The following is a 27,588-nucleotide window of genomic DNA, read 5'->3' on the forward strand; positions in this document are numbered from 1 at the left end:
CTGAATGAGGTCACTTGTAGAAAAAGGAGACAGGACAGATAGAAAAGGAAGGAAAATTTAAAAGGGAGAGAGAACTCAACTTGCGTCATCTCTGATTCACTCTCTTACCTCCCTATATCCAGTCATTTATCAATTCTTGTGGATGCTACTTATGTAATATCTTTCCTTTATGCCCTTTTCTTTCCTCTGACACTGTCACAATCTTGGAACAGGTCCTCATTACAAACACCTGAACTATTACAATAGATAAGGTTGGTCTCTGCCCCCAGTTTCTTCCCTATTCCACTCCACCTTCCAATTAACAGTCAAACTGATCTTAAAGCAGGTTTGAAAATGTTCATCCCCATCCTATCCCTTTTGTCCCCAATTCATTCAGGAAATTTCAGTGGCTCTTTATTGCCCCCAGGCTCAAATATAGATTCCTGTTTACATTTTAAAGCCCTTTATAATGTGTCCTTCCCCTGATTTTCTAGTCTTTCTATCCTTTTTCTCCTTAACATATGCTATATTCCATTGATATCAGTCTTCTTGTTTTTGGTACAGGACACTACATATCCTGGCTCCATACATTTTCTTTGTGCTTTTTTTTTTTTTTTGCTAGGCAATGGGGTTAAGTGGCTTGCCCAAGGCCACACAGCTAGGTAATTATTAAGTGTCGGAGGCTGGATTTGAATTCAGGTACTTCTGAATCCAGGGCCAGTGCTCTATCTACTGCGCCACCTAGCCACCTAGCTCCATGCATTTTTCACCCCTATTCTTGGAATTCTTAGACTCCTAATTTAAAGATTTAGCTAATATTCTGTTTTCTGAAAGAAACCTTTCTTGATCTCCTTTAATTCTAATGCCTTTGCTCTGAGATTATCTCCATTTTATCCCATGTATAACATTTTTTACATAGCTGTTTGCATGTCATCTCTCATTAGATTGTGAACTTTTTTTTTTAGGTTTTTTTGCAAGGCAATGGGATTAAGTGGCTTGTCCAAGGCCACACAGCTAGGTAATTATTAAGTATCAGATGGCCGATTTGAATTCAGGTCCTCCTGACTCCAGGGCGGTGCTCTGTCCACTGTGACACCTAGCTGCCCCGATTGTGAACTTTTTAAAGACGTGAACACATTTTGCATTTATTTCTATACCCAGAGCTTAGCATAATGTTTTGTATATATTAATCCCTTAATAAATTTTAAATAACTTGACTAACCTCTTTAAAAATATATCTTTTAGTTGTTTTTCTTGTCATTGTCCTCTTCTTTTCCCTTTTTGGTATATTGTGTTTTATTTTACTTTATTTTTGAGACTGAATTCTCCTACCTTTCTCAGACTGGAAGTTCAAAGGCCACTTACAGACCCCCAGCCAATATTGATTATCATGGAAAATTTGCCCTCCATGTTTTAACCTGGGCTGGTTTATTCCTACTTGAGTACCTCGGTTTCTCTCTCCCCACTACTATTCCAACCAGGGGTTTGCAATATTGCTGTTAGATGAATATAACCCTTGGTTCAGATTCTAAGACTAAATTAACTCTACTGAAGCTTGGAACTCCTGAGCTCAAGCAATTCACACAAACTTCAGGCCTCCCAACAGCATGTACTGTAGACATGGACCATCCCATTCTGAAGTCATGGATATGAGCTCTATTTTCTTCCTTATCCTTCCCATGAAGGATACATGTGCAAACCTTGCCCAAATAGATTAAGAAGATATTTCCATTTACCTTCTCATACCTTAACTTGATGAGTCAGGGAAAATTTAGAATTTTTTGAGATACGTATAAAGTCTTAGGTCCGGTAATGTTATTATAAGTGTTTTTTTAAGACTATTTTTTTAATACAATCCTTTCCTTTGCAGTTCCTGCTTTTATCACTACCTCTGCATACAACAAGGAGAGAAAAAGACAGGTGATATCTCCACAGTGGTCTGCAGACTCAGGCGATACTGGGTAATTGCTCTTTTGATTTAAGATTTGAAGGTTGAGTGGCTAAGTCAGTAATAAAAAATTTAAGCCTGTTTGCACACATAGACATAATCTAAGTCAAATAGTTGAATTTGTCTTTTATCTACTTGAATAGTGCATTTATTCTTTCTGAATTTAATATCTCTACCACGGTCACAGAATAGGGATCTTTTCTTCCTGCTTTTATGAATGCCATAAAGATTAAATTAGGTTTAATTCTATGTTCTTTGGAGAAAGGTTGTCTATAAAGATGAAATTGCAAGATCACATACCCATAACTGGAGGACTTTAGATCATCTAATCCAATGCCTTCATTTTATGGAGGAAGAAAATGAGACCCAGAGAGTGACTTGCTCAAGGTGGTACAGGAAGTAATGATCATATCACTATGTGAATTAGTAAACTTTGATGTAATAGAGAGTTGAAACTGATACTGAGAATTCTCAACTCCTTATTTACTGTATGATAATGGAAAAATCACTTAAATTCTCATATCCTCAGTTTTCTTCATCTGGAAAATATGGGAAATAATAATATAAAATTCATAGCCTAACAAGAAGGCTATGAATAGCAGCATACTTTGTGAACCTTAAAGTACAATATAAATTGAATTATTATCATTATTTAGAGATTAGATAGGTTTCTACAGACAACTGCAAAACTTCTGCTAGGTACATACATATAGTACTTGTAAAAACAATAACTTTCTCCACAACGACCCCGTGAGGCAAGGAGTAAAAGTACTTTTACTTCATTTTACAGATAAGGAATCTGAGGATTACAGAGATTAAATGATTTGCCCAAAGTCACATAGTTAAAGTATCAGTGCATGATTTGAACCTGGATCTCCTCATTCTAACCCCAACATCCTTTCTTCTCTACCACAAGGGTTTCTTACTATCTGAAAGACAATTGAGAACAGGATAGATATTTTAAACATTATCCTCCAGCTGTCCTTAATAATCTGTCACAGTTTTTCCTTTTTTCAGAAGTCTTTCTTTGTTGTTCAGTAAGGAATAATAGTGTCAAAGTGATGTTTTCTGCAGTCGTCCTTGGATGTCCTTCTTTGTTTTTAACATTAGAGCTATAAATAAAATACATCTCAAATCATCATAGCTTATAATGCTGTATTTCCCTTTGTTTTTAGGAATTCTGAAAATCTTCACTATGTCTAGAAGTTCTCTTATGAGAACTATTCATAGATTGTTAGAATCTACTCTATTCTATCTACTCATCACTATTAGAATTAACCTATAGGGTTTACTTTCCATTGGTTGGGATAAAAGGAATTTAAAAAAATTCAATAATTGAAAAAATAAAAAGCAATCAAGAGAAGCTAAAATTTCTTCTTATATATGGCTTAAGAACTTTATGGGGGGGCAGCTAATTTGTTCAGTTGATAGAGCACTGGCCCTAGAGTCAGTTGAATTCAAATTTGGTCTCAGACACTTGATACTTTCCTTGGGTTAAAACATGGAGGGCAAATTTTCCATGATAATCAATATTGGCTGGGGGGGTCTGTAAGTGGCCTTTGAATTTCCAGTCTGAGAAAGGTAGGTGAATTCATTCTCAAAAATAAAATAAAATAAAACAAAATATACCAAAAAGGGAAAAGAAGAGAAGAGGACAATGACAAGAAAAACAACTAAAAGATTATATGGGGCGGCTAGGTGGAGTAGTGGATAAAGCACCGGCCTTGGAGTCAGGAGTCAGGTATCAGACACTTAATAATTACCTAGCTGTGTGGCCTTGGGCAAGCCACTTAACCCCATTTGCCTTGCAAAAACCTAAAAAAAAAGATATATATATATATATATATGTATTTAAAGATTTTATTTGAGTTTTACAATTTTTCTCCCAATCTTACTCCCCCCCCACGAAAAGCAATCTGTCATTATTTATTTTGTTTCCATGTTGTACATTGATCCAAACTGAGTGTGAAGAGAGAGAAATCACATCCTTAAGAAAGAAACAAAAAGCATAAGAGATAACAAGATCAGACAATAAGATATCATTTTTTTTCCTAAATCAAAGGGAATAGTCCTTGAACTTTGTTCAAAATCCACGGATCTTTATCTGGATACAGATGGTATTATCCGTTGCAGACGGCCCAAAATTGTCCCTGGTTATTGCACTAATGGAATGAGCCAGTCCATCAAGGTTGAACATCACCCCCATGTTGTTGTTAGGGTGTACAATGTTTTGCTGGTTCTGCTCATCTCACTCAGCATAAAAGATATATTTTTAAAGAGGTTGATCAGGTTATTGAAAATTTATTAATTACCTTATTGCCTTGCCAAAAAAATCAAACAAACCACAAAACAAAACAAAGCAAAGAAGAATTATATTCAGGAAACAAGATACCAAATTTTCTGTTTCATAGGAATGAAAGAATCCTGAATTAAGAAGAGAAAAGATGATAAAGATCAACCTAATAAATAAGCCATTAATCCAAAAATGAAGAGATACCCCCCAAATTGCTTATTTACTATGTTTCCAAGATACAAAATATACTAATAGTTTGCATGTTGGTAGTAGTTTTGCACTTGGGTGAGCAGCCCTGAAAAAGGATTGGCAAGCTCTCTCAGCAGAGTTCCCTGAACACCATCATATACTGCTCATCTATTTTTACTGTCCTCCTTCACTTACCTCTTACCTGTGTTTCCAAGAAGCTGTAGCATATGCACAGCTACAGAACCATATTAACATAGGAGATGGGCTAAACCAGGTTGAGGCTTTATATCTGATGATGAGTTTGAGAGGGATGTTTTTCCCAACCATGTGAAGGCTTCCCTCATTGAAATGTGTGGATGAGAATAATCTGTACCAATTGCCATGAAGGCCACTGAAGTAGGCTGTGAAGTACTTAGAGTTTGGTTAAATTTTGAAAGAAATCAAGGTCAACCATTGCATCCTGCATCATAGCCAGTTGTCCTGACTTTTGTCTTGACACTGAACTTTGATGAATCTTGGAAGAGAGAGTGAGGCTGACAAATTTATGCTACTTTTTCACTTAAAAACAATTCATGATTCTGATAGGTTTGTTATTGATATAATTAATTATACTAATAGTTTTCCTAATATTGAACCAATCCTGCATCCCTGGAATAAATCCTACTTGGTAATAGTGTATTATCCTAGTAATAACTTATTGTAATTGATTTGCTAAGATTTTATTAAGATTTTGACATTTATATTCATTAGGGAGATAGGTCTATAATTTTCTTTCTTTGTTTTAACTCTTCCTGGTTTAGGTTGATGCACCATATTGGTGTCAGAGAAAGAGTTAGGCAGAGTTTCATCTTCACCTATTTTTCCAAAGAGTTTATATAGAATAGAACCAATTGTTCCTTAAATATTTGATAGAATTCACTTGTGAATTCATCTCACCCTGGAGATTTTTTCTTAGGGAGTTCAATAATGGCTTGTTGAATTTCTTTTTCTGAGATAGGGTTGTTTAGGTTTTTAATTTCCTCTTTTACTTAACCTGGACAACTTATATTTTTGTAAATATTTGTCCATTTCACTTAGATTGTAAAATTTATTGGCATAGAGTTGGGTGAAATAATTCTGAATTATTACTTTAATTTCCTTCTCACTGGTCGTGAGTTCACCTTTTTCATTTATGTTACTAGTAATTTGGTTTTCTTCTTTCTTTTTTTCCACCAAATTGACCAGAGGTTTATAAATTTTATTGATTTTTTTCATTAAACTAACTCTTGGTTTTATTTGTTAGTTCAATAGTTTTCTTGCTTTCAATTTTAGTAACTTCTTTAATTTTTACAATTTCTAATTTGGTATTAATTGGGGGGATTTTAATTTGTTCTTTCTCTAATTTTTTTAGTTGCATTTTTAGTTCATTGATTTCCTCTTTCTCTAATTGCATTTAAAGATATAATATATCCTCTGACAGTTGCCTTGAGTGAATCCCCTAGGTTTTGATATGTTGTTTCATTATTGTAATTATCTAGGATGAAATAATTAATTCTTTCTATAATTTGTTGTTGGATACACTCATTTTTAAAAATGAGGTCATTTAGTTTCCAATTAGTTTTGGGTCTATATCTGCCTGGTCCAGTATTGCATATGATTATTATTGCATTATGATCTGAGAAAGATGTATTGACTATTTCTGCCCTTCCACAGTTGATCATTAAGTATTTATGCCCTAATACATGGTCAGTTTTTCTGTAAGTTCCATGTACTGCAGAAAAAAAGTATATTCTTTTCTGTCCCCATTCAGTTTCCTCCATAAGTCTATCATATCTAGGTTTTCTAGTAATCTATTTACCTCCTTAACTTCCTTCTTGTTTATTTTATGGTTAGATTTGTCTAAATTTGATTTTTTGTTTTTGTTTTCTTTTTTGATTTGTCTAAATTTGAGTTTTGCTGTCTATGTCTTCCTGTAGCTCTTTTAACTTCTCCTCTAAGTATTTGGATGCTATACCATTGGGTGCATACATATTCAGTATTGAAATTACTTTGTTGTCTATGTACCTTTTAGGATGATATAGTTTCCTTCCTTATCTCTTTTAATGCTATCTGTTTTTGAAGCTGCTTTGTCTGAGATAAGGATTGCTACCCCTGCTTTTTTCACTTCAGCTGAAGCAAAATATATTTTGTTCCAGCCTTTTACTTTTACTCTATATGTATCTCTCTGCTTCAAATGAGTTTCTTGTAAGCAGCGTATTGTAGAATTCTAGTTTTTAATCCACTTTGCTATTTGCTTATGTTTTAAGGGAGAGTTCATCCTATTCACATTCAAAGTTGCAATCATTAACTCTTTATTGCCCTCCATGCTATCTTCCCTCTGTTTGTTTCCCCCCTTTTCCCCTTTATACATATTCCCCAATATTTTTTCTGAATACTGCCCCCTTCAGTGTGTTTGCCCTCCTATATCAACCCCCTCCCCTTTCTTTCCCTTCTCCCTTTTCCCCTACTTCCCTCCCTTTCTTCTGTTAGTTCCCCCTTTTCTCCCCCTCCCTGTCCCCTCCCTCCCCTTTCCCCCCTTTTAATACTTGAAAGGTAAGATAAGTTTCTTAATTGTATTTGTGTGAGTTAACTTTAAGTCTATTCTGATGAGAGGAAGATTCAGGTGGTTCTCAGCTCCTCTCTTCTTCTCCTCTATTACAATAAGTCTTTTGTACCTCTTAATATAATGAGATTTACCTCATTCAATCTCCACAGTCCTCCTGTTTCCTTACTGTCCCCCTTTTTAAGGAGGTATTGTTTTTAAACATTCTATCTGAATCACAGAAAAGTCAAGAGCGTCCATCACTTCTGGCTAAATATATTCTCTCTAATAGAGTTACAATTCTCAAGAGTTATTAGCGTCTTTCTCCAAGGAGGGGATATAGTCAGTTTCATCTTATTGGATAGCAGGTCTTTTTTTCTTTACCTTTTCATGTGTTTCTTGAACCTCCTGTTTGATATCCAAATTTTCTATTAAGCTCTGGTTTTTTTCATCAGGAAATATTGGAAGTCTTCCATTTTGTTAAATGTCCATCTTTTCCCCTGGAAGAGAAGACTCAGCTTTGCTGTGTAGTGGATTCTTGGTGGCATTCTGAGCTACCTTGCTCTTGGGATTATCTCATTCCAGGCCCTTTGATCCCTTAATGTTAATGCAATCAGGTCCCGTGTAATCCTTACTGTGGCTCCATGGTATCTAAATTGTTCCTTTCTGGCTGCTTGAAGGATTTTCTCTTTTATCTGATAGTTCTGGAATTTGACCACAACATTTCTTGGGGTTTTCATTTTAGGATCTCTTTCTGGAGGGGAATGATCTATTTTTCAGTAATGATTTTGCCCTCTGGTTCCATGAAATCAGGGCAGTTTTCCATCACTAAATCCTGTAATATTAAGTCCAGGCTTTTTTTTTTCTCTTCAATGTTTTTTTTTTTTTGGCAAGGCAGATGGGGTTAAGTGGTTTTCCCAAGGCCACACAGCTAAGCAATTGTCAACTGTCTGAGACCCGATTTGAACCCAGGGCTGCTGTTTTATCCACTGTGCCACCTAGCTGCCCCTCTCTTCAATGTTTTTAGAAAGACCTAAACTTCAGGTTATCTCTTCTCATCCTATTCTCAAGGTCACTGGTTTAGTTTATGAAGCATTTTACATTTTCTTCTATTTTTTTCTATTTTTTTGTTTTGTTTAACAGACCCTTGCTGTCTCATGAAGTCATTAGTTTCCACAGACTCCATTCCTTTTTTTAAGAGAAGAATTTTCTTCATTTACCTTTTGCAGCACCTTTTCCAATTGGTCAATTCTAAGAGTTTTCCATTTGACCAATTGAGGTTTTGAGAGAATTATCTTCTTTTTGCATTTGAACAATTGTATTTTCCAGTGATTTTTTTCTTGTTGCAAGGTGTTAATTGTCTCTCCCAAATTTACCAGTTGATTTTTAAACTCCTTCCTGATTTCTTCAAGGAAGCCTTTCTGTGCTGGAGACCAGATCATATTCTCCTCAGAGGTTCTAGGTCTCTCTGAGTTAGGGTCTTTTCCTTCTAGGAATTTCTCTTTGAACCCTCCTTTTCTCTGACCTTTCTTCATTTTCCTAAGACATTATGTTGGCAAGGGACTGGTTCACAGAGGTTTGGTGTTGAGATTCCTAGAGTCTTTACTCACTGTGCTTAGTAACTCCCAGTGGGCTGTCCAGTAGGCTGTGTTGGTTGCTTTCTCTGGGGTGTCTGTGATCTTAAATTGAGGCCCTCTCCCTTAGCTTGGAGGGGGTGGATGAAGATGTTAAGTACTTTTTAAATTGCCCTAGGGCAAGGTAATTCCTCTCCCTATTCAGAGCTGAGGGAGGTCTTCTTCTCTTTACCTGGGGCAGAGGTGGGCTGTAATTGTATTTGTTCTGGGAAGAGGTATGGCTATAGCTCTTGCACTGGAACTCACCCTCCAGCTCTGCAGGCTAGCTCCAGATTGCCAGTGTCACAACCAATGCCTCTGCTCCCTAGTTGCACTTGAAGATGATCAGGCTTGCACCTCTTTTAGGCTTCCAGGCTCTAGTCTGTCCCACTGATCAGGCTAGTGGAGCTCTCAGGCTCTGACCCTGCCCTGTGCTCCTGGTAGAGTCCACCCTCTGTGCCCCAACTCACCCTGATCCAGGACGACAAACCTTGAGATAGATCTCCTAGTTTCTCTTTCTGGGTTTTGTAGATTGTATTCCTGTTAAGAAGTCTCTCTCTCTGTCTCTCTGTCTCTCTCTGTCTCTGTCTCTGTCTCTCTCTCTCTCTCTCTCTCTGTCTCTCTCTCTCTCTCTCTCTCTCTCTCTCTCTCTCTCTCTCTCTCTTTTAATGAGGAAATGGAGGAGTAAAAGCTTACTTGACCAAGGTTAGGAATCTTGGTTTCAGGTTGTTTTTCAGTTTGACAATAAAAAATTATTAGGATGATTCTAAGGAATAGCTAGGTTTCAAAGCTGGGTCCTAGGCCATGGCTTCTGTTGCAAATTTCCATTATGCCACATTGATTTTGGAGAACTTTATCACTAAGGTTCCCTATTGGTAATATCTATACTACAGCTTATGAAATTATCTGTCACTTTCCCTCCCTGTAGATATTGTATGGAGTTCAAGACTGAATCCTTGACTCATTATTGTGCTATGGAAAATCGTCCCTTGACCCGCTGGATGCAGTACCTTCGAGAGGGTTATACTGTTTGTGTAGATTGCCAACCTCCTGCCATGAATACTGTGAATCTACGTTGTTCTGGAGATGGCCTGGATTCTGATGGGTAAGAAAGGAAGATTAGTTTGCACAGGCAGGTATTGTGTTTCAGAATACTTTCCTGCCCCAGTCACTACCTTATCTATAATGATAAAACTTTTTGAGATGTAGAGCTCAACCTTCTTTCTCAACAAGTATACATATTATATACAATTTCTGAACACCATATTGTATAAAGGCAGAGACCCTGGTTTCTCAATTTTTAAAAATTTTATTTTCAATGAATAAAAACTGATCTTCTTTCCTTCACACTATACCTCCCTTATTGAAAAAAGAAAGAAAAGTGAAACCTTTGTAAAAATATGCACAGTGAAGTGAAAAAAATTCCTGCATTGACCATGTGCAAAAAAAAAGTCTCCATGAGTACTGTGAATTCATCATATAATAAAAGGTGGATATATATTTCATGATGAGTCCTCTGGAATTGTGGTTGGTAATTTATTTTTCCATAGTTCTGGTATCTTTCAAATTTATTTATCTTTATACTACTGTTCAAGTTTTGCTCACTTTGCTTTGTATCAATTCATAAAAGTTTTCTAAGGTTTCTCTGAATCTGCCCCCTTCAACATTTCTTAGAGCACAATAGTGTTCTATCACTTTATATAGTCATAATTTGTTCGGTCATTTCCCAGTTGACTTCCTTAGTTTCTAATTCTTTACCAATAAAGAAAGGACTGTTATAAATATACTTGTATATATGGGTCCTTTTCCTCTTTCTTTGATCCTTTTTGCATACAGATATAATAGAGCTATCTCTATGTCAAAGAGAATGCACAATTGCTTTTCAAATGGTTGAACCAGCCCTCATTTCCATGAAAAATTCATTAATGAACCAATTTTCCCACAGCCCCTCTAGAATTTGTCATTTTCCTTTGTTGGTCATTTTGCAAATCTGATAGATATGAAGTAGAACCCCAGAGCATCTCTAATTTGCAATTCTCTTAATTATTATGTCTTGAAGCATTATTTATATGACTGTAGTCTTGAGTTTCTTCCCTTGGGATTTATCTAGTCATAACCTTTGATGATTTATCTACTGGGTAGTAGTTCCTGTTCTTATTTGAACCAATTTCCTTTATGGATTACAAAGGAGACCTTTCTTATTGCAAAGACTTTCCTCCACATCTACCTTTCTCTCTTCTAATTTTAGCTGCTTTGGCTTTGTGAAAACAACTTTTTAATTTTGCGCAATCAAAAGAGTTCATTTTTCTTTCTTTTATACACTTTATCCTTTTTTTGGTCATTAATTCTTTCCCCATTCATACATCTGAAAAATAATTGTTACCTTACTCCTCTAAAGTATTTATGATATCACCTTATGTCTAAGACCCAAACCCATTTGTAGCTTACTTTCCTATATGGATGAAATACTGTTCTATATCTAATTTTTGCAAAACAGCTTTCCAGTTTTCCTAGGAATTTTTGTTGAGTATTGAGTCCTTGCCTGAGATCTTTGGGTTTATCAAACACAAGACTACTGTGTTCATTTGCTTCTGCATATCAAAACTAATGGGTACTACTGACTGACCTCTTATCTCTTTAACAAATACCAAATGGGGATAGTTAGATGATATAGCGGATAGAATGTTAGACCTGGAGTCAGGAAGACCCAATTTCCTGAGTTCAAATTTGGCCTCAGACAATTACTAGCTGTATGACCCTGGGTAAGTCACATAATCCCATTTATCTCAGTTTCTCATCTATAAAATGAGCAGGAGTAGGAAATAGCAAACTACACCAGTATCTTTGACAAAAAAACCTAAATGGGATTATGAATGCTCAGACACGACTGTAAAACAATACCTAATGATTTTGAACATTGTTGCTTTGTAATACAGTTTGAGATCTAGTATTGTTATAACTCATTCCTTTCCACTTGATTCATTATTTCTCTTGAAATTCTTGGCCTTTTTGGTTCCTCAGATGTATTTCAATTTTTTTTTTTACTTCTATGAAGAAATTTTTAGATAGTTTGATGTGGCACTGACTAAATAAATTTAAGTAGTGTTGTCATTTATTATATTGCCTTGGCCTATCCATGAGCAATTAATATTTCCCAAATTATTTAGATTGTCTTTATTTGAATAAAGTGCTTTGAAGTTGTATTCAGATAGTTCTTATAAACATATATATCTCAGCGGGTAAACTTCCAAATATTACAGTCAATCTATAGTTATTTTAAATAGAATTCAGCTTTCTTTATGCCTGTTGATTTTAATGGTAATTACAGAAATGCTAATGCTTTTGTGGGTGTATTTATATTCTGCAACATTGCTGATTATTTCATTTAATTTTTTTTAGTGAATTCATGTCATCTGTAAAAAATGAAATTTTTTTCCTCTTTGTCTTTTATTCTTTTTGTTGTCTTCTTGCTAAGCTATCATTTCTAAAAATAAAAATGGTGGTAATAGATATGTTTTTACTGCTAATTTTACTAGAAAGATTTTTAGTATATTCTTTGTTAACAATGGTTGGCTTATATTTAAGAAAGCTTTGCCTATTCTTGTTTAATTTTTTTAGGTTTTTTTTTTTGCAAGGCAAATGGGGTTAAGTGGCTTGCCCAAGGCCACACAGCTAGGTAATTATTAAGTGTCTGAGACTGGATTTGAACCCAAGTACTCCTGACTCCAGGGCTGGTGCTTTACCCACTGTGCCACCTAGCCGCCCCTATTCTTGTATTTTTTAAGAATGGGTATTATATCTTGTCCAAAGCTTTTTCTGCATTTGTTGAAATAATTATGATTTTTGTGATTTGAAAATAGGAAAAGGGGTCCTATAATTTTTCCTATGATATAAGCATCATTTTAATTCATAAATCAGAGAGTTAAAATAGAAAAACTATTGACCAATGTCCCTAATAAATATTGAGGGAAATTTTAAAACTAAGATATTAGTAAGGAGATTATAGAAATGCATCACAAAAATTATACACACATTTTCACGAGGTTGGATTTATAGCAGGAATGCGGAGTTGTTTCAATATGAGGAAAACTATAAACATAGTAGATAGGGACAACTAGGTTATAAAGTGGTTAGAATGTCCTGCTTAGAGTCCCTGAGTTCTAATCAGATTTCAGACACTTTCAACTGTGTGACCCTGGGCAAGTTACTTAACCTTGTTTGTCTCAGTTTCCTCATCTGAAAATGAACTGGAGGAAAAAAATGGCAAACCACTCCAATATTTTTGCCAAGAAAACTCCAAATGTGGTCACAAAAAGTTGGATATGACTGAACAGCTGAACAGTTAAATCAACATAGTTGACTCATAAAAATAGTAGTAGAATCATAAAAATCATGTAACTATGTCAACAAATGTAACCGAATAGCATATTTAATATCAAAATAAATTATTCTTTAAATGTTTGAAAGAATTTACTTGTAAATTAACCTGGTTGTAGGATATTTTTTCATTCTCTGGGAGGTCATTTATGACTTGTTTAATGTCTCTTTTTCACCCTGATAATGGTTTATTTATGTTCTTTATTCTTTCTCTTTTTCATCTAGGCATTTTTATATTTTTGTAAATACTTTTATATTTTATTTAGATTGTTGGTTTATTGGCATATAATTGGATAAAATGATTTTTAATAATTTCTTTTCTTCATTTATTGTGAATTTTCCTTTTTAATTTTTGATACTCATATTTGGTTTTCTTCTTTCAAAAAATCTGTACAGTTGTATAGTTATTTGCTTTTTTTTAAAGCTCCAAATTTTAATTAATTCAATATATTTAAATTTTTTGCTTTTTAATTTTGCCAATTTCTTCTTTGATTTTCTGTATTACTATTTTGGTGCTTAATTGGAGTTTTTAATTAGTTGGCTCTCAAGATTTTTTTTAAAGATCTCATTTATTGACCTTAAAAGAGCCAACTAATTAAAAACTCCAGTTAAATACCAAAAATAATAATCTAGCTTTTCTCTACCTCTCTCCTCCTCCCCCAAACCAGGTACCTTGTTCTCTCCTCTCTTTTCCTAGCTTCCTTTTGTTATAAATGGTTCATGAATACTTAGTCCATCACATTCTTGTGGAACCTAAACACTCCCATATTCCTCACCTTTTTATATGTTATTTTTCTACATTAGAGTGGAAATTTATTTGTATTTGCCTCACATATACTTTCTGTTGCCAAGTTTTATTTTTATCTTCACAATATCTTCAGTCCACATTCCCTTCTCATCATTTACGTAACTACTTTCCTAGTGTATGCTCTCATCAATTCATACTGTTGTAATAACTTTCTGCTTGTTCTTGCTATTCTAGTATATACTATACTTATGAACCAAAATGATTTTCCTAAAGCCCACATCTGAACCTGTTAACTTCCCTCCCCATCCAATAAATTCCAATTGTTTCTTATCACCTCAGGATCAAATGTAAATTCTTGGTTTTTAACCCATCATTGTCTTTCTCTTTGCTTCCTTTACCATTTTTTTACATGTTACTCTCCTCCATATACTATATAATTCAGTTACACTGGTCTCTTTTCTCTTTGTCACATAGACATGATTCTGTGCCATTTCATTGATACTCATAGCTAGATATTTGCCTCCCTCTCTTAGCTTCTTTCAAGACTCAAATCAAATTTCATTTTCTACAAGGGTCTTTTCTCTCCCTCCTTACTTCAATGCCTTACACTGAGATGATCTTTCATATATGCTATCTGTGTATAAGCATATCTGTATTGTATGTGAGTAGAATGTGAGCTCCTTAAGGGTAGGCACTATGTTTTGGTCTTTCTTTGCATACTTTGTACTTAGCATAGTGCCTGGCAAATTGTCCAGTCATGTCCAACTCTTCATGACCCCATTTAGGGTTTTCTTGGCAAAGATACTGGAGTGTTTTGCCATTTCCTTCTGTAGCTCATTTTAGAGATGAAGAAACTGAGGCAAATAGGATTATGTGAGTTTCCCAGTGTCACAACAAGGAAGTATCTGTGAGACCAGACATGAATTCAGGTAGATGAGTCTTCTGGACTCTAGGTTGTGTTAGTCATAATTTTCTTAGGCTAAAAATGGAATAACAAAGTTAGTTTTATAAATGAAGCTTTATTCTCTAGGATCTTACCAAGAACCCATGGGTGGGTGGCATCCTCTGATACAAAATTCTGGGAGCATTTTATATGATGAGATTTCACATAGATGACATTCAAGATGTCACTTATCTTGAGGTTTATTGATCAGGTAAAGGGAATTAATGGTGCTATCACTGAGATGACCAGATAGTATTGAGACAGATCAAGTCAATATTTAGAATTTGGATATAGGCCTTACAAAGCAGACTGACATTTTTTTACACACTAAAATGTATAACTATTAGGTAAAGGTTAAGAGACTTAATTTTTTTATCAGAAATATTTAGATCAGAAATATTAATTCCAAATTAAAGAATATCAGATTAGACAGTTAACACCTAATTTTCTGACACAAAGTCAGTACTTAATAAATGCTTATTGACCAACTTAGATGGTTTTAGAGTGAATAGAGATCAATAGAAAAAGGTCAGATATGACAGATGTTGAGGTAGTGAGACTGACAAGATTTGGGAACTATTTGGATAGGGGGAATGAGAGAGAATGAAAATTTCAGGGTGATTCCTAGAAGACTGGTGATACCCTGACAGAAAACAAAATGTAGAAATAATGATTGACTAAAAAAGGACTTTGGAGACATTCACACCATGCTTTAAAAAATTTTTTTAAAGTACCATTGATTCATTGTTTACTGTAAAATTTGTATCCTTATCTCCTTCGGTTTTTACCTTCTATCTAATTCCAGGTCAGTAAGAGAAAGGGAGTTCACTTTTTGCCCTCTGGATGGAAGGCACGGCATAAAAACCTGGGTTGGACTCCCACTCAGGACCACCCCAGCCTTCACTGACTATGGCCCAGCCAATTCTCCTTGGCATTCTTTTATCTTTCTCCCCCCCCCCCCCCCCCCCGCCTTTCCTATGTCTTGTAACCTTTAAATAAATTTTTGTTTTATTTCCACCCATGCTTTCCTGAGTTTGAATAATGATTCCTCACAGGCAGAACTGAACCCAAGTAGCCAGGGGCTCATTACCTAGAACCTCTAAAACTGGAAGCAACTTATGTCTCAGTTCCAGACTGGGATGGGATATGGCATTCATCCAGGATCAAAGTAGTTCACACACTAGAGTATCCTAAAATGAATGAGTCCATTCTAAAGGCAAACTTCTAGGGAGATCCTCAGAGGGACCAACAGTGGCATTTCTTTATGGAGCAATCCAACATTTGATGTAATCATTGATCTTACTATATAAGTTTAGGTCAATAGTTCATTGATTGAAAAAACCTGAACCTGCCTAACATTTTAATCAACCTGGCAATTTAGCCCAGTACTTTCTACTCTTAAACAGTGTTACAACTGATAGGTATATCAGAACCTTAGAGAGTAGAATTAGTATTTGGTCTTAAATGGACAAAGCCTATTCACTTCAAGTCTATAATCTGGTTTTAAGAGTCTCAGGTAGAACTGAATTTAAAGCAATGCTTTAAAAATTTTTTTTTAAAAGCATGGTGTGAATGTCTCCAAAGTCCTTTTTAGTCAATCATTATTTCTACATTTTTGTTTTATTCAATAACTTGAATTAGGTTTTACTAGGCACTTAGGCCTCAATAAAAATATACTATTTAAGTTAAAACTATCAAAACAATCCATGAAATGGGCATAGATACATAGGGAATCTATTTCAAGTAGTTATTATATTTATATTTAATATTTTCCAGAATATCTCATTTGCATTTGGGGTTTAAATAAATTTTAAATAAATTGCAATTTGACCTTTATTCATAAAATATCCTAGCTTCTGGCTGAAGAACTGAGAAGCTAGTGACTTTTAAAAATTTATATTTTTAATAATCTGGTTTTGTCATTCTTTTTATTACTCACACTGTTTTAATTTGAAACTATAGTGCTATAATGGAACCTAAGAGATCATTTGAATCAGATCCTTTGTAATTTAACCCTGTAAGAAATAACAAATCCCTTCCCCTTTATAGACCATCTCACAGTCTAATTAAGTTAAGACAATAATTGAAAATTTTACATTATAGATTGAGAAGTATTTGCTGAATAGGCAATTTGAGGCAGTTTGGTAAGTGGATAGATTGTTGGTCCTGAAGGCAGAGCATCTGAGTTTAAATCTGGCCTCAGATACTTACTAGCTATGTGACCCTGGGCAAGTCACTTAAACCTGTTTGTCTCAGTTCCTCAGTGAAATGAGCTGGAGAAGGAAGTGGTAAACCACTCCAGTATCTCTGCCAAGAAAATCCCAAAAGGTGTCATGAAGAAACATGATTGAAAAATTATTGACAGTTTTATTAATAACAGTTATATAACCTCACAGGAAAACTTTCTTGTGAGGATAAGGAGGGATGAAAAGGAAAAGGTCCTCATATATTATTTCTTTACCGTAAGAAATTCAAAAAGTGGAAATTCTTACTATAGTGCAAATCAGCAATCCATCTACAATGTTTCTAGAAAGCATGTGACAGAGGCCCTGAGAAGTTAAATGACTGTCCAGAGTCACAGAGCTAGTATGTCAGAAATAAGAATTGACTACTAACCACTAGGCTATCTTTTGTACCACACTGTCTCATAATTGAATAATGTTGTAAGAATCTTGGTTTCAGGGAACTTTCCAAAGGCAATCCAAGACATTTTCTCCTTTCCTCTTTAACTCTGAGATAAGTTCATTGTTTATTTACAATGTTTTTACTAGATATATGATCTGATTAACAACTTCTTTGTCTTAATCTTCCAATTGCATATCATAGTGTGAGCAATAGGCATTGTTTTCCAGCCATTTACCTTTAACCTTGTTTGTTTCTTGTAAAAACATATTGTAAAATTCTGTTTTTTAATCCATACTCTCTGCTTCCATTTTATGGGAGAGTTGATCTCATTCACAATTATGACTACTAACTCTGTATTACCCTCTATTCTGTTTTCTCTCCTCCCCCTTGTACTTTTCTCTTTCCTTTTCCCTATTCCTTCTTCACCCCTATTTTGCTTCTGACCATCACTTCCTCAATCTGCCCTGCCTTTTATCAGTCCCTTTCCTCTTTCCCCTGTTACTTCTACCTTTTCTTCTGCCTTCCCTTCTATCAGGCCCACTTTCCTTTTTCTTTCCCCTTTCCCCTCTTAATTCCCTGTGAGATAAAGATAAATTTGTAAATTCAACTGTGTGTTATGTAATTTCCTCTTTGAGATAAATCAAGAGTAAGATTCAAGCAATTTTTATTGAATTACCCTATACTGTGGTAGGACCTTTGCTCCTCTATATGTGGTAATTTATGTAATTTACTTTATTCTGCTTTCCCCTTTTCTCTTTTCCCAGTACAATCCTTTTTTAATGTCTTTTTATAATTTATAATTATAAATTTATATTTCATATTTATTTTTATATATTATATATTATAATTTATAATTTTTATATCATCACATCAAACAACTTATGCCCACTCCATCTAACTATGCACCTAATATAGATACAATTCTCAAGAGTTACAAGTATCATCCTCCCATGTAGGGATTTAATCAGTTTAATCTTATTTAATAAAATTTTTTTCTTTTTCCATATTTACCTTTTTAATGTATCTTTTGAGTCTTGTATCTTGAAGACAGAATTTTCTGTTTAGCTCTGTTCTTTACATCAGGAAAATTTGAAAGTCACCTAATGTGCTCAGTTTTGCTGAGTAGTTGTAATTCAAGCTCCTGTATCCTCCAGAATATCATATTTCAAATCCTCTGATCCATTATTGTTGATGCTGATAAGTCTTGGATAATTCTGACTGTGGCTTCTTGGCATTTAAATTGTTTATCTCTGGCTGCCTGCTGTATTTTCTCCTTGACCTGATAATTCTGAAATTTAACTATTATATTCCTTTGAGTATTCATTTGGGTCTTTTTCAGGAAATGATTGTTGGATTCTTTCAATGACTATTTTACCTTCTGGTTTTAGGATATCAGGGTAGTTTTCCTTGATGATTTCTTTAAATATGTTGTCCAGGCTCATTTTTTGATCATGGTTTTCAGGTAGTCCAATAATTCTTAAATTATCTTTTCTGTATCTATTTTCTAAGTCAGTTGTTTTTCTAATGAGAATTTTTTTACATTTTATTCTATTTTTCATTTTTTCATTTTGATTTATTCTTGATATCTCATAGACTCATTAGCTTCTACCAGCCCAATTCTCATTTTTAAGAAATTATTTTCTTCAGTTAGCTTTTATATCTCCTATTTCATTTGACCCAGTTGTAGTTTTAAAGAAGTTATTTTCTTTGGTGGATTTTTTCCCCCTTATTTGACCAATTTTATTTTTTAAAGAATGTTTTTTTCCCCATTTGCCCAGTTTCACTCAAGTGAGACAGCCTTTTCCTGAAGTCCTTCCAAGATATCTTAATTTTAATTTTTAATGAGTTATATTCTTTTTTCAAGTTGGTCAATTTTACTTTTAACGGAGTTGATTTCTTCAGTCAGTTTGTCATAATTCTCCTTCATGTCTCTCATTTGTTTTTCCCATGTTTCTTTTCGCTCTCTTCTTTAATTTTTTAAATCCTTTTTGAGCTCTTCCATGAGGTTTTTGGATTTGAAGCTAATTCATTAAGTCCTTTGAGGCTTCACTTATAGGCAATTTGTCACTGCTTTCTTCTGATATGGCATTTAAAAAAATTAAATTAAATTTAATTTAATTTTTAAATCCCCCCCCAGCTACATGCAAAAATGTTTCAAAATTGGCTTCCAAAAACTTGAGTTCCAAATTCTCTCCCTCCTACCACATTTCCAGTCATTGAGAAAGCAAGTTGCTTGATGTAGGTTAAAAATGTGTAGCCATGAAAAACATTCCTACAATACTCATATTGTAAAAGTAAACAGAACAACCCCCCCCACACACACACACAAAGAAAAATTTCAAGAAAAATAAAGTGGGAAAAAAAAGGATGTTTCAAGCTATATTCAGACACCATCAATTTTGTCTTTGTACATTCTTTATCATAAGTCCTCAGGGTTCTCTTGGATCACAGCATTACCCAGCTGATCATCCTGTAGTATTGCTGTTTCTTTGATTAAGGTATATTTCCCATTGCATCTGCTTGTGTAAGTTTTCTACCGAGAGAATCCTGTTCATCATTTCCCATAACAGAACAGCATTTCAAGTCATTAATATACCATAATTTGTTTAACCATTCCCCAACCACTGGGCATCCCCTCCATCTCCAGCTCCCTGCTGAGAGCTGCTATAAATATTCCTATATGGATATATTCTTTACTTCACATATTTAATCTCTTCAGGACTATAGACCTAGTAGTGGCAAAGCTGGGCCAAAGGGTAGGCATGGTTTTATAATCTTTTGAGTATAGTTCCAAATTGCTCAACAGAATTCTTGAATCATTTCATAACTCCTCCAATAGTACATCAATGTCTGAGGTGACATTTTTATTGTCCCCATCTTAATAGCAACTTTCTATGGTTAGCATTCTTTTTTTTAAAGAAAGATTTTCTTTGAGTTTTACAATTTTCCCCCTTATTCTTGCTTCTCTCCCCACCCCCACTACAGAAGGCATTCCATTAGTCTTTACATTATTTCCATGGTTTCCAGATCTAAGTAGAATGTGATGAGAGAGAAATCATATCCTTAAGGAAGAAAAATAAAGTATAAGAGATAGCAAAATTATATAATAAAATAACAATTTTTTTTTTCTAAATTGAAGGTAATAGTCTTTGGTTTTTGTTCAAACTCCACAATTGTTTCTCTGGATACAGATGGTATTCTCCATTGCAGATAGCCCAAAATTGTCCCTGGTTGTTGCACTGATGGAATGAGCAAGTCCATTAAGGTTGATCATCACCCCCATGTTGCTGTTAGGGTGTACAGTGTTTTTCTCGTTCTGCTCATCTCACTCAGTATCAGTTCATGCAAATCCCTCCAGGCTTCCCTGAATTCCTGTCTCTCCTGGTTTCTAATAGAACAATAGTGTTCCATGACATACTATGACATACATATACCACAATTTGTTAAGCCATTCCTCAATTGAAGGACATTCACTTAATTTCCAATTCTTTGCCATCACAAATAGGGCTGCTATGAATATTTTTGTACAAGTAATGTTTTTACCCTTTTTTTCATAATCTCTTCAGGGTATAGACCCAGTAGTGGTATTGCTGGATCAAAGGGTAGTTAGCATGGTTTGTTTTTTTTTTTTGCTCATTTTGATAGTTGAACTCTGTTTTTAGGGACAGAGATTATTGTCCCAAGGTTTTTTGTGTTGGGGTCAGGAACTCTTTGCCAAGGCATTGCTTATGCAGCTCAGGGGTTATCTTATGCAGAAGTTTATTCTCTCCTTTATTTCAAAGCTTTGTCTATGCAGTGGTTTGTTCTCAACCCAATCCTGATGGTTGTCCTAGTGCTCCCAGAGCTTGAATTTTGTCTGGAGTTGGACCCTCCCTGCTGACCTGCTATTCTGCTGGTTTGTTGAGCCAGGACCTGATCTGTGCTGTGTCTAAGAACCTCCTGTTGACTTGCCCTCTCTCTTGCCTATGCTGGGCTATACTTCCCCTTCATCCCTGAAGAGTCAGACATTTACTGAAGTTCCTCAGTGGTATATTGAGTTAATAACTAGTTTCACTTTTTTATGGTGGTATCAGTAGCTTTAAGGTCTGTGAAGAGACTTCATTTAAAGTTGTATTGGTAAAAGCTCCAGGAGATGCTAGCTTCACACTGCCCTCTTAGCTCTGCCCCGGAAGTCCTCAAAATATCTTAGGTTGTAAAATACTCTGTCTTTTTAATGGGTGCTGTTCCAGATTCATTTAAAGGCTTGATTTAATAAAATTTCTGTGGGAATCTAGGAAGAGCTCAGGAAAGTCCCTGGCTTCTCCCTGTTATCTTGGCTTCAGTCCAGCAATAGGCATTCATAATCCATTTGGTTTTTCATATAGAAAAAAAGTCATTCCTATGTGAAAATGAATGTCCTGAACTCTTGAATGATTGTGGATTTCATTTAGGAAGTTCTGCAGTGTTATAAGAGCTCAGTATAATTATCTCAATGTCATTTGTAATCAATAGTATCTGGAAGGCTTCACCATCTATAGACACTTCATCTTCATTTTTGGGCAATGGTCTGGGCATTCACCATATCAGTATCTGAGACTTTGGGCCAGTACATGCCTCCCTGTTCATGTGTGTGAGATGGGCCAGCAGATGCCTCCCTGTTCATGCCTTACTTAACATTGGTTATAGAGAAGGGAATTGTCAAAGTTACCTCTGTGGTGGATTTTTTTGAGGAGTCTTGAATGGGAGACATTTTGTTGGGGAGAGTCTTTAAGGTGGCACTTAACTCTTGCTCTGAGAGCAAGGCAAAGGAGATGACATGCTTATATACATATTTAGATAACTTAGTGGAGAGAATAATTATAGTAGGGGGAATAATATAGTAGGGGGAATAATAATGATATACATTTATAAAGCACTTCATATTTTTGTATGTTCACACCAATCTAGGGTTATTACTTTTAGTGCCACACAGCTATTAAGTATCTAAGTTATGATACAAACTCGAGTTCTTTGCCTCCAAATACAGTACTGTGCTACCTATGCAGTACTGTGTTACCTAGCAGCATCACTCAAATCAAGAAAAGATCTGTGTAGATGCATAGATGGTAGTATTAGAGCTGAGTTTTGAAGGAATCAAGGAGGATTTGAAGAGGCAGAGGTGAGGAGGGATTGTATTTCAGGCATGAGAGACAACCAGGGCAAACAAAGGCATGGAATTTGGACATAGACTTATATGTGAGGAACAGAATAAAACAAGTTTGGCTGGACCACAGGGTATAGGTAGGGAATAATATCTAGAAAATTGTAAGGGTAAATTGGGGCCAGGTTGTGAAGGACTTTAAAAGCCAGAGGACTTTACACTGGATCTTAAAGGCAGTAAGAAGATAGAGGGACCTACCTGAACAAATATGATTACAGCAGAATTGAAAACCAGAAGGATCTCTTGAAGTTGGGTAATGACTGAATATGATTTTTAAATTTTTTGAATTTTACAATTTCCCCTCCTAATCTTGCTTCTCTCCCTCCACCCTCCCACAGAAGGCAGTCTGATAGACTTTACATTGTTTCCATGCTATACATTGATCAAAATTGAATGTGTTGAGGGAGAAATTATATCCTTAAGGAAAAAAATAAAATATAAGAGATAGCAAAATTACATAACAAGATAACTTTTTAAAAAAAAATTAAAGCTCTTTCATCTTTGTTTAAACTCTGCACTACTTTCTTTGGATATAGATGGTATTCTCTATCGCAGATACCTTAAAATTGTCCAATTATTGCACTGATGAAATGAGCTAGTCCATTAAGATTGATCATCAACCTCATGTTGCTATTATGGTGTATAATGTTCTTCTGGTTCTGCTCATCTTGCTTAGCATCAGTTCATGCAAATCCTTCCAGACTTTTCTGAATTTTCCTTCCTCCTGGTTTCTAATAGAACAACAGTGTTCCATAACATCCATACACCACAATTTGATCAGTCATTCCCCAATTGATGGATATTCACTCAATTTCCATTGAATATGTTTTTTGAATCTGATGGAATACTTTTTGTTATAAGGAATGATGAAGGTATAGTTTTAGAAATTTGGGAAGACTTATAGGTAAGGTGAAGGAAGCAGAACCAGGTGAACAATTTATGAAGTAAAGGTAATGAATATGCTAACTTACCTTAAGATAAAACTTTTCAGCTTATCTTTATTTTTTTTGCTTATGGATATTTATAAAGTGCAATATGGAAATTGAGTTAAAACTTCTAGGTATTCTTAAATTCTGATCTTTCTTTATTAAAAATATATTGTGAAGAAAATCATCTTTGAAAAGTTTAGGAACTGTAATCACAATGACTAACCACAATTTCAGAGGACTCATGATGAGACTCCCAGATGGAGCAGTAACAAACTCAGAGTACAGATTGAGATACATATATACTTATTTGTTTTTATTCAGACAAGATGAAAGAGGGAAGTTGTTTTTTTTTGACTCAACATGTGTGTAACAGAGGATTTTGTTTTACTTAAAGCAAGTAAAATGGGGGAGAGGAATAGGAGGAATAGATTCAGGTGTATTTTATTTGAAAAAAAATAAGTCAAATGAAGGTAGTGGAAATCCATTTTAGTTTATTGAGTAAAGAAGTGACTGGGTTAGACCTCTTCTTTAGAAAATCACTTGGCAACTTTGTGAAGGATGATTGAAATGGGAAGAAATTTGAGACTAGGAGACCAATAAGGAGGCTATTGTAGTTGTCCAGGCAAGAAATAAGAGTCTGAATGAAGGTGATGGCCAGGTGATATGGGAGAAAGGTGCTGATAGGAATGATAAGACCTGGCAACTGATTAGATATGCAGAATGAGGAAGAATGAGTATGATGCCAAGGATGCATAGTTACTGATGTTCTATTAGTCACTTTTTTCATGGGATAAGATATATTTTGATATTCTCTCTCACTTTGTTAGACGACTTGATCAAGCAGTGAGATATTTCTTTAGTACATACTATCTGACAAGAATTATTCCACAAAGTGGGGATAAAAAGAGAAAAGTAAAAGGAGCTATACCCTTAAAGATTTTACATCCTAAATTAAGTCAACATGTACATATGCTTATACAAAATCAAATAGATAACAAGATTTCTCTCTGAGCAGATACACAAAGTAGCCTTGAAGGTCAAGGGTTTTGTTGGGGAGGTTGGAGTATTATGGCCCCTCATGCAGAAAGTAGAACTTAAGCTAATTAGTCTTTTCAAAAATATTTAGTATTTCATTTTCCCCAGTTATAAGTAAAAACAATTAATTATTTTAAAAACTTTGAATTCAAAATATTCTCCTTTTCTCTATGCCCATTTCCCCTGATTGAGAAGGCAAACAATTTGATATAGTTGAGCCTTCTAGTCTTGAATAAAGCCAGACATCTCATGAGGTAGAGAGGAGGGGAGAGAGTTTGCCAGACATAAATTACAGCCAGTGTGAAAGAAAGGAGACATTAGATGAAATACTATCTGTAAGGATATATGTATGATTGGACTGTAGAATGTATTCCCTGGAATAGAAGTCATGGATGAGATGGCTCAATTGAGCCAAGTTATGAAGAGTTGTAAATATCAAACAAAGGAATTTATATTCAATTCTAGAAGTAATATGAAGGTACTGAAGTGAGGCAGTACAACTTAAACTTTAGAGAATGGATAGGTGTGGAAAGACATGAGGCTAGGACACTATTGTAATAATGCAGATGAAAGCTATTGAAGGCCAAATTAGTTGAGAAAAGGTGAAATATGGGGAAGATGCTCTAGACATAGAAATGATAAGATTTCATAGCTATTTGACTATATGTCATTAGATTGAAGAGTTTAGAATGACACAGATGATGTCAGAAAATTGTGTCAATAATTCAACTGTTTTTTTCCTTTTCTTTGAGATCTTAGGACTTAAGACAGTATTCAGGATAGTGTCTGTCATTTGGTAGATGCTTAAGAAATACCTATTGACTGACTTGATTTCCCCTCCATCCCCATCTTAATATTATCTGTGCCATTTCTACTTCTTAATTCAGTAAGGACTGTGTGAATCTAATGTCAGGATTTCAATATCCTAAATGGGAAAGGAATTTGTTATAAAAACCTTCACCTATTTTTTCCATTTTTCCATCTCTCATCTTCTTTTAGATACTTAAATGCCCTCAGGGAAAAAAAAACTCAGTTGAGTTTTTTGCCAAACTTTTTATCAAAAGCTTTTGCAGCCTCTATTGGAATGATCATGATTATTATGATTCTATTTTATTATGTTATTTTTGTTACTGATATGCTCAATTATGTTAATTGTTTTCCTAATATTGGACCATCCTGTATTAAATTCCACCTGGCAGCAGTGTATTATCCTGGTGATAAATCAATCTCTTTGCTAATATTTTATTTAAAATTTTTGTATCAATATTCATTAGGAAAATTGGTCTATACATGTGTTTTAGCTCTTTCTTGTTTAGATATTAGCACCATCAGCAGTATCCTGTCATTCAAAGGGAATCTCTCTTTTGCAAATGGACTTTGTGAAATAATGAAATAATTTCTAACATCAATGAACTTAGGTTACTTCAGAACCTTCTAAATGATACTGACAACTCTTAAAAGAGTTTGACCTAATTATCCACTTAGCAAAAGACAAGTGTTTGAGTATTGTTCTATTTAGATTATGATGTACAGTTGGATCGATAAGTCACAGAGCTCATCAATTCTGTAAATAAATTTACTGTGGACAAATACTGCAAATAGATAAGGAATTAGTCCAAGAATTGAATAGGAGGAAGAGAAATTACTCTTGCCTTTGAGAAACTGAAAAGTTGGTCCCAAGCTCCCCTCTGAAATATCAGAGACCCTTCTGTTTAATATTAATATTCTTCTACCAAGAGACATTATGGTAATGGGCAGCTAGGTGGTGAGGTGGACAGAGCACTGGCCTTGGATTCAGTAGGATGGGAGCTCAAATTCAACCTCAGATACTTGATTCTTACTAGTTGTGTGACCCTGGACAATTCACTTTATCCTGACTGCTTTGTATCCAGGGCCATTTCCAGTCATCCTGATTCATAACTGGCCACTGGACCTAGATGGCTCTGGAGGAGAAAGTGAGGTTGGTAGCTTAGCACAGCCTTTCCCTCATTCAAACCCAATTCATGTGCTTGTCATGGTGTCACCTCCCTGATGTCATGGTCTTCTTTAAAAAATGAAAGACAAAACGTTAGCACCGTATTTGTGTCATAAAAGGAATTCACTTATTTTCCAAATGGTTTATATAGTATTGAAATTAGTTATTCATTAAATGTTCAGTAGAATTTACTTGTAACTCCCTCTGGCCCTAGAGAGTTTTTCATTGGGAGTTCATTAATCTGTTTAGAGGCTTAATTTAGAGGTTTCAAGGGAAAGAGGAACACTTTAGGCAACTTCCTGGCTTCTCTCTGCCATCTTTGAGAAAAATGCCATTTTAAAAAGCTTGTTTCCTCATAATTTCCCCCATTTTTATGAGGGGGTCTTACTCATCTTTTCACCATCAGTCCAAGTAAACTTTTACATTGGAAATTGTTTAATATATTTATGATATATTTGTTAATATTTTAAATCATTATTGCCCTTGTTCAATTTCTTTTCCTGAAATGGGTTATTTCAGTATTTTATTTCCTCTTTTGCTAATCTAGGCAGTTTATATTTTTGGAAATATTCATTCATTTCATTTAATAGTCAGATTTATTGGTACATAGTTGGGGAAAAATAGCTCTGAATTATTGCTTTTATTTTCTTTTCATGATGGTGAATTCTTTTCATTTTTGATACTGGTAATTTGGTTTTCTTCTTTTTTTAAAATCAAATTAATCAAAGATTTATCTATTTTGTAGTCCCCCTTCCCACATAAAATCAACTATTAGTTTTACTTCCTGGTTCAATAACTTTCTTACTTTCAATTTCATTAATTTTTTGATTTTCAGGATTTCTAATTTGATATTTAATTGGGGATTTTTAATTTGTTCTTTTTCTAATGTTTAGTTGCCATGTCCAATTGGTTGATCTTTTATATTCTTGTAAGCATTTAGAGATATAAAATCTCCCCTAAGAACTATTTTGACTGCATTCCATAAGTTTTGGTAAGTTATTTCATTACTTTCATTCTCTTGGATGAAATCATTGTTTCTATGATTTGTTGTTTGACTCACTTATTCTTTAGGATTAGGTTAGCTTCCAATTAATTTTTAGTTTTTCCTTGGCCCTTTATCACATGTAATTTTTATTGCATCATCATCTGAGAAAGATGCATTCAATATTTCTACCTTTCTGCATTTCATTGTGAA

At 34.6% G+C, this 27,588-nt stretch overlaps 1 protein-coding gene across 1 annotated transcript in view; it reads left to right on the top strand.

Moving 5' to 3' along the window:
- Positions 1 to 27,588, top strand: part of SBSPON (somatomedin B and thrombospondin type 1 domain containing) — an 80,138-nt gene that overhangs the window by 34,510 nt on the left and 18,040 nt on the right. The window contains exons 3-4 of the mRNA XM_074204124.1: positions 1,850 to 1,940; positions 9,511 to 9,687. Of these exons, the coding sequence (XP_074060225.1) occupies positions 1,850 to 1,940; positions 9,511 to 9,687 (268 nt within the window). The remainder of the gene's footprint in view (positions 1 to 1,849; positions 1,941 to 9,510; positions 9,688 to 27,588) is intronic.

The sequence above is a fragment of the Macrotis lagotis genome, chromosome X (genome assembly GCF_037893015.1).
Source record: "Macrotis lagotis isolate mMagLag1 chromosome X, bilby.v1.9.chrom.fasta, whole genome shotgun sequence".
In the NCBI taxonomy this organism is placed as follows: domain Eukaryota; kingdom Metazoa; phylum Chordata; class Mammalia; order Peramelemorphia; family Peramelidae; genus Macrotis; species Macrotis lagotis.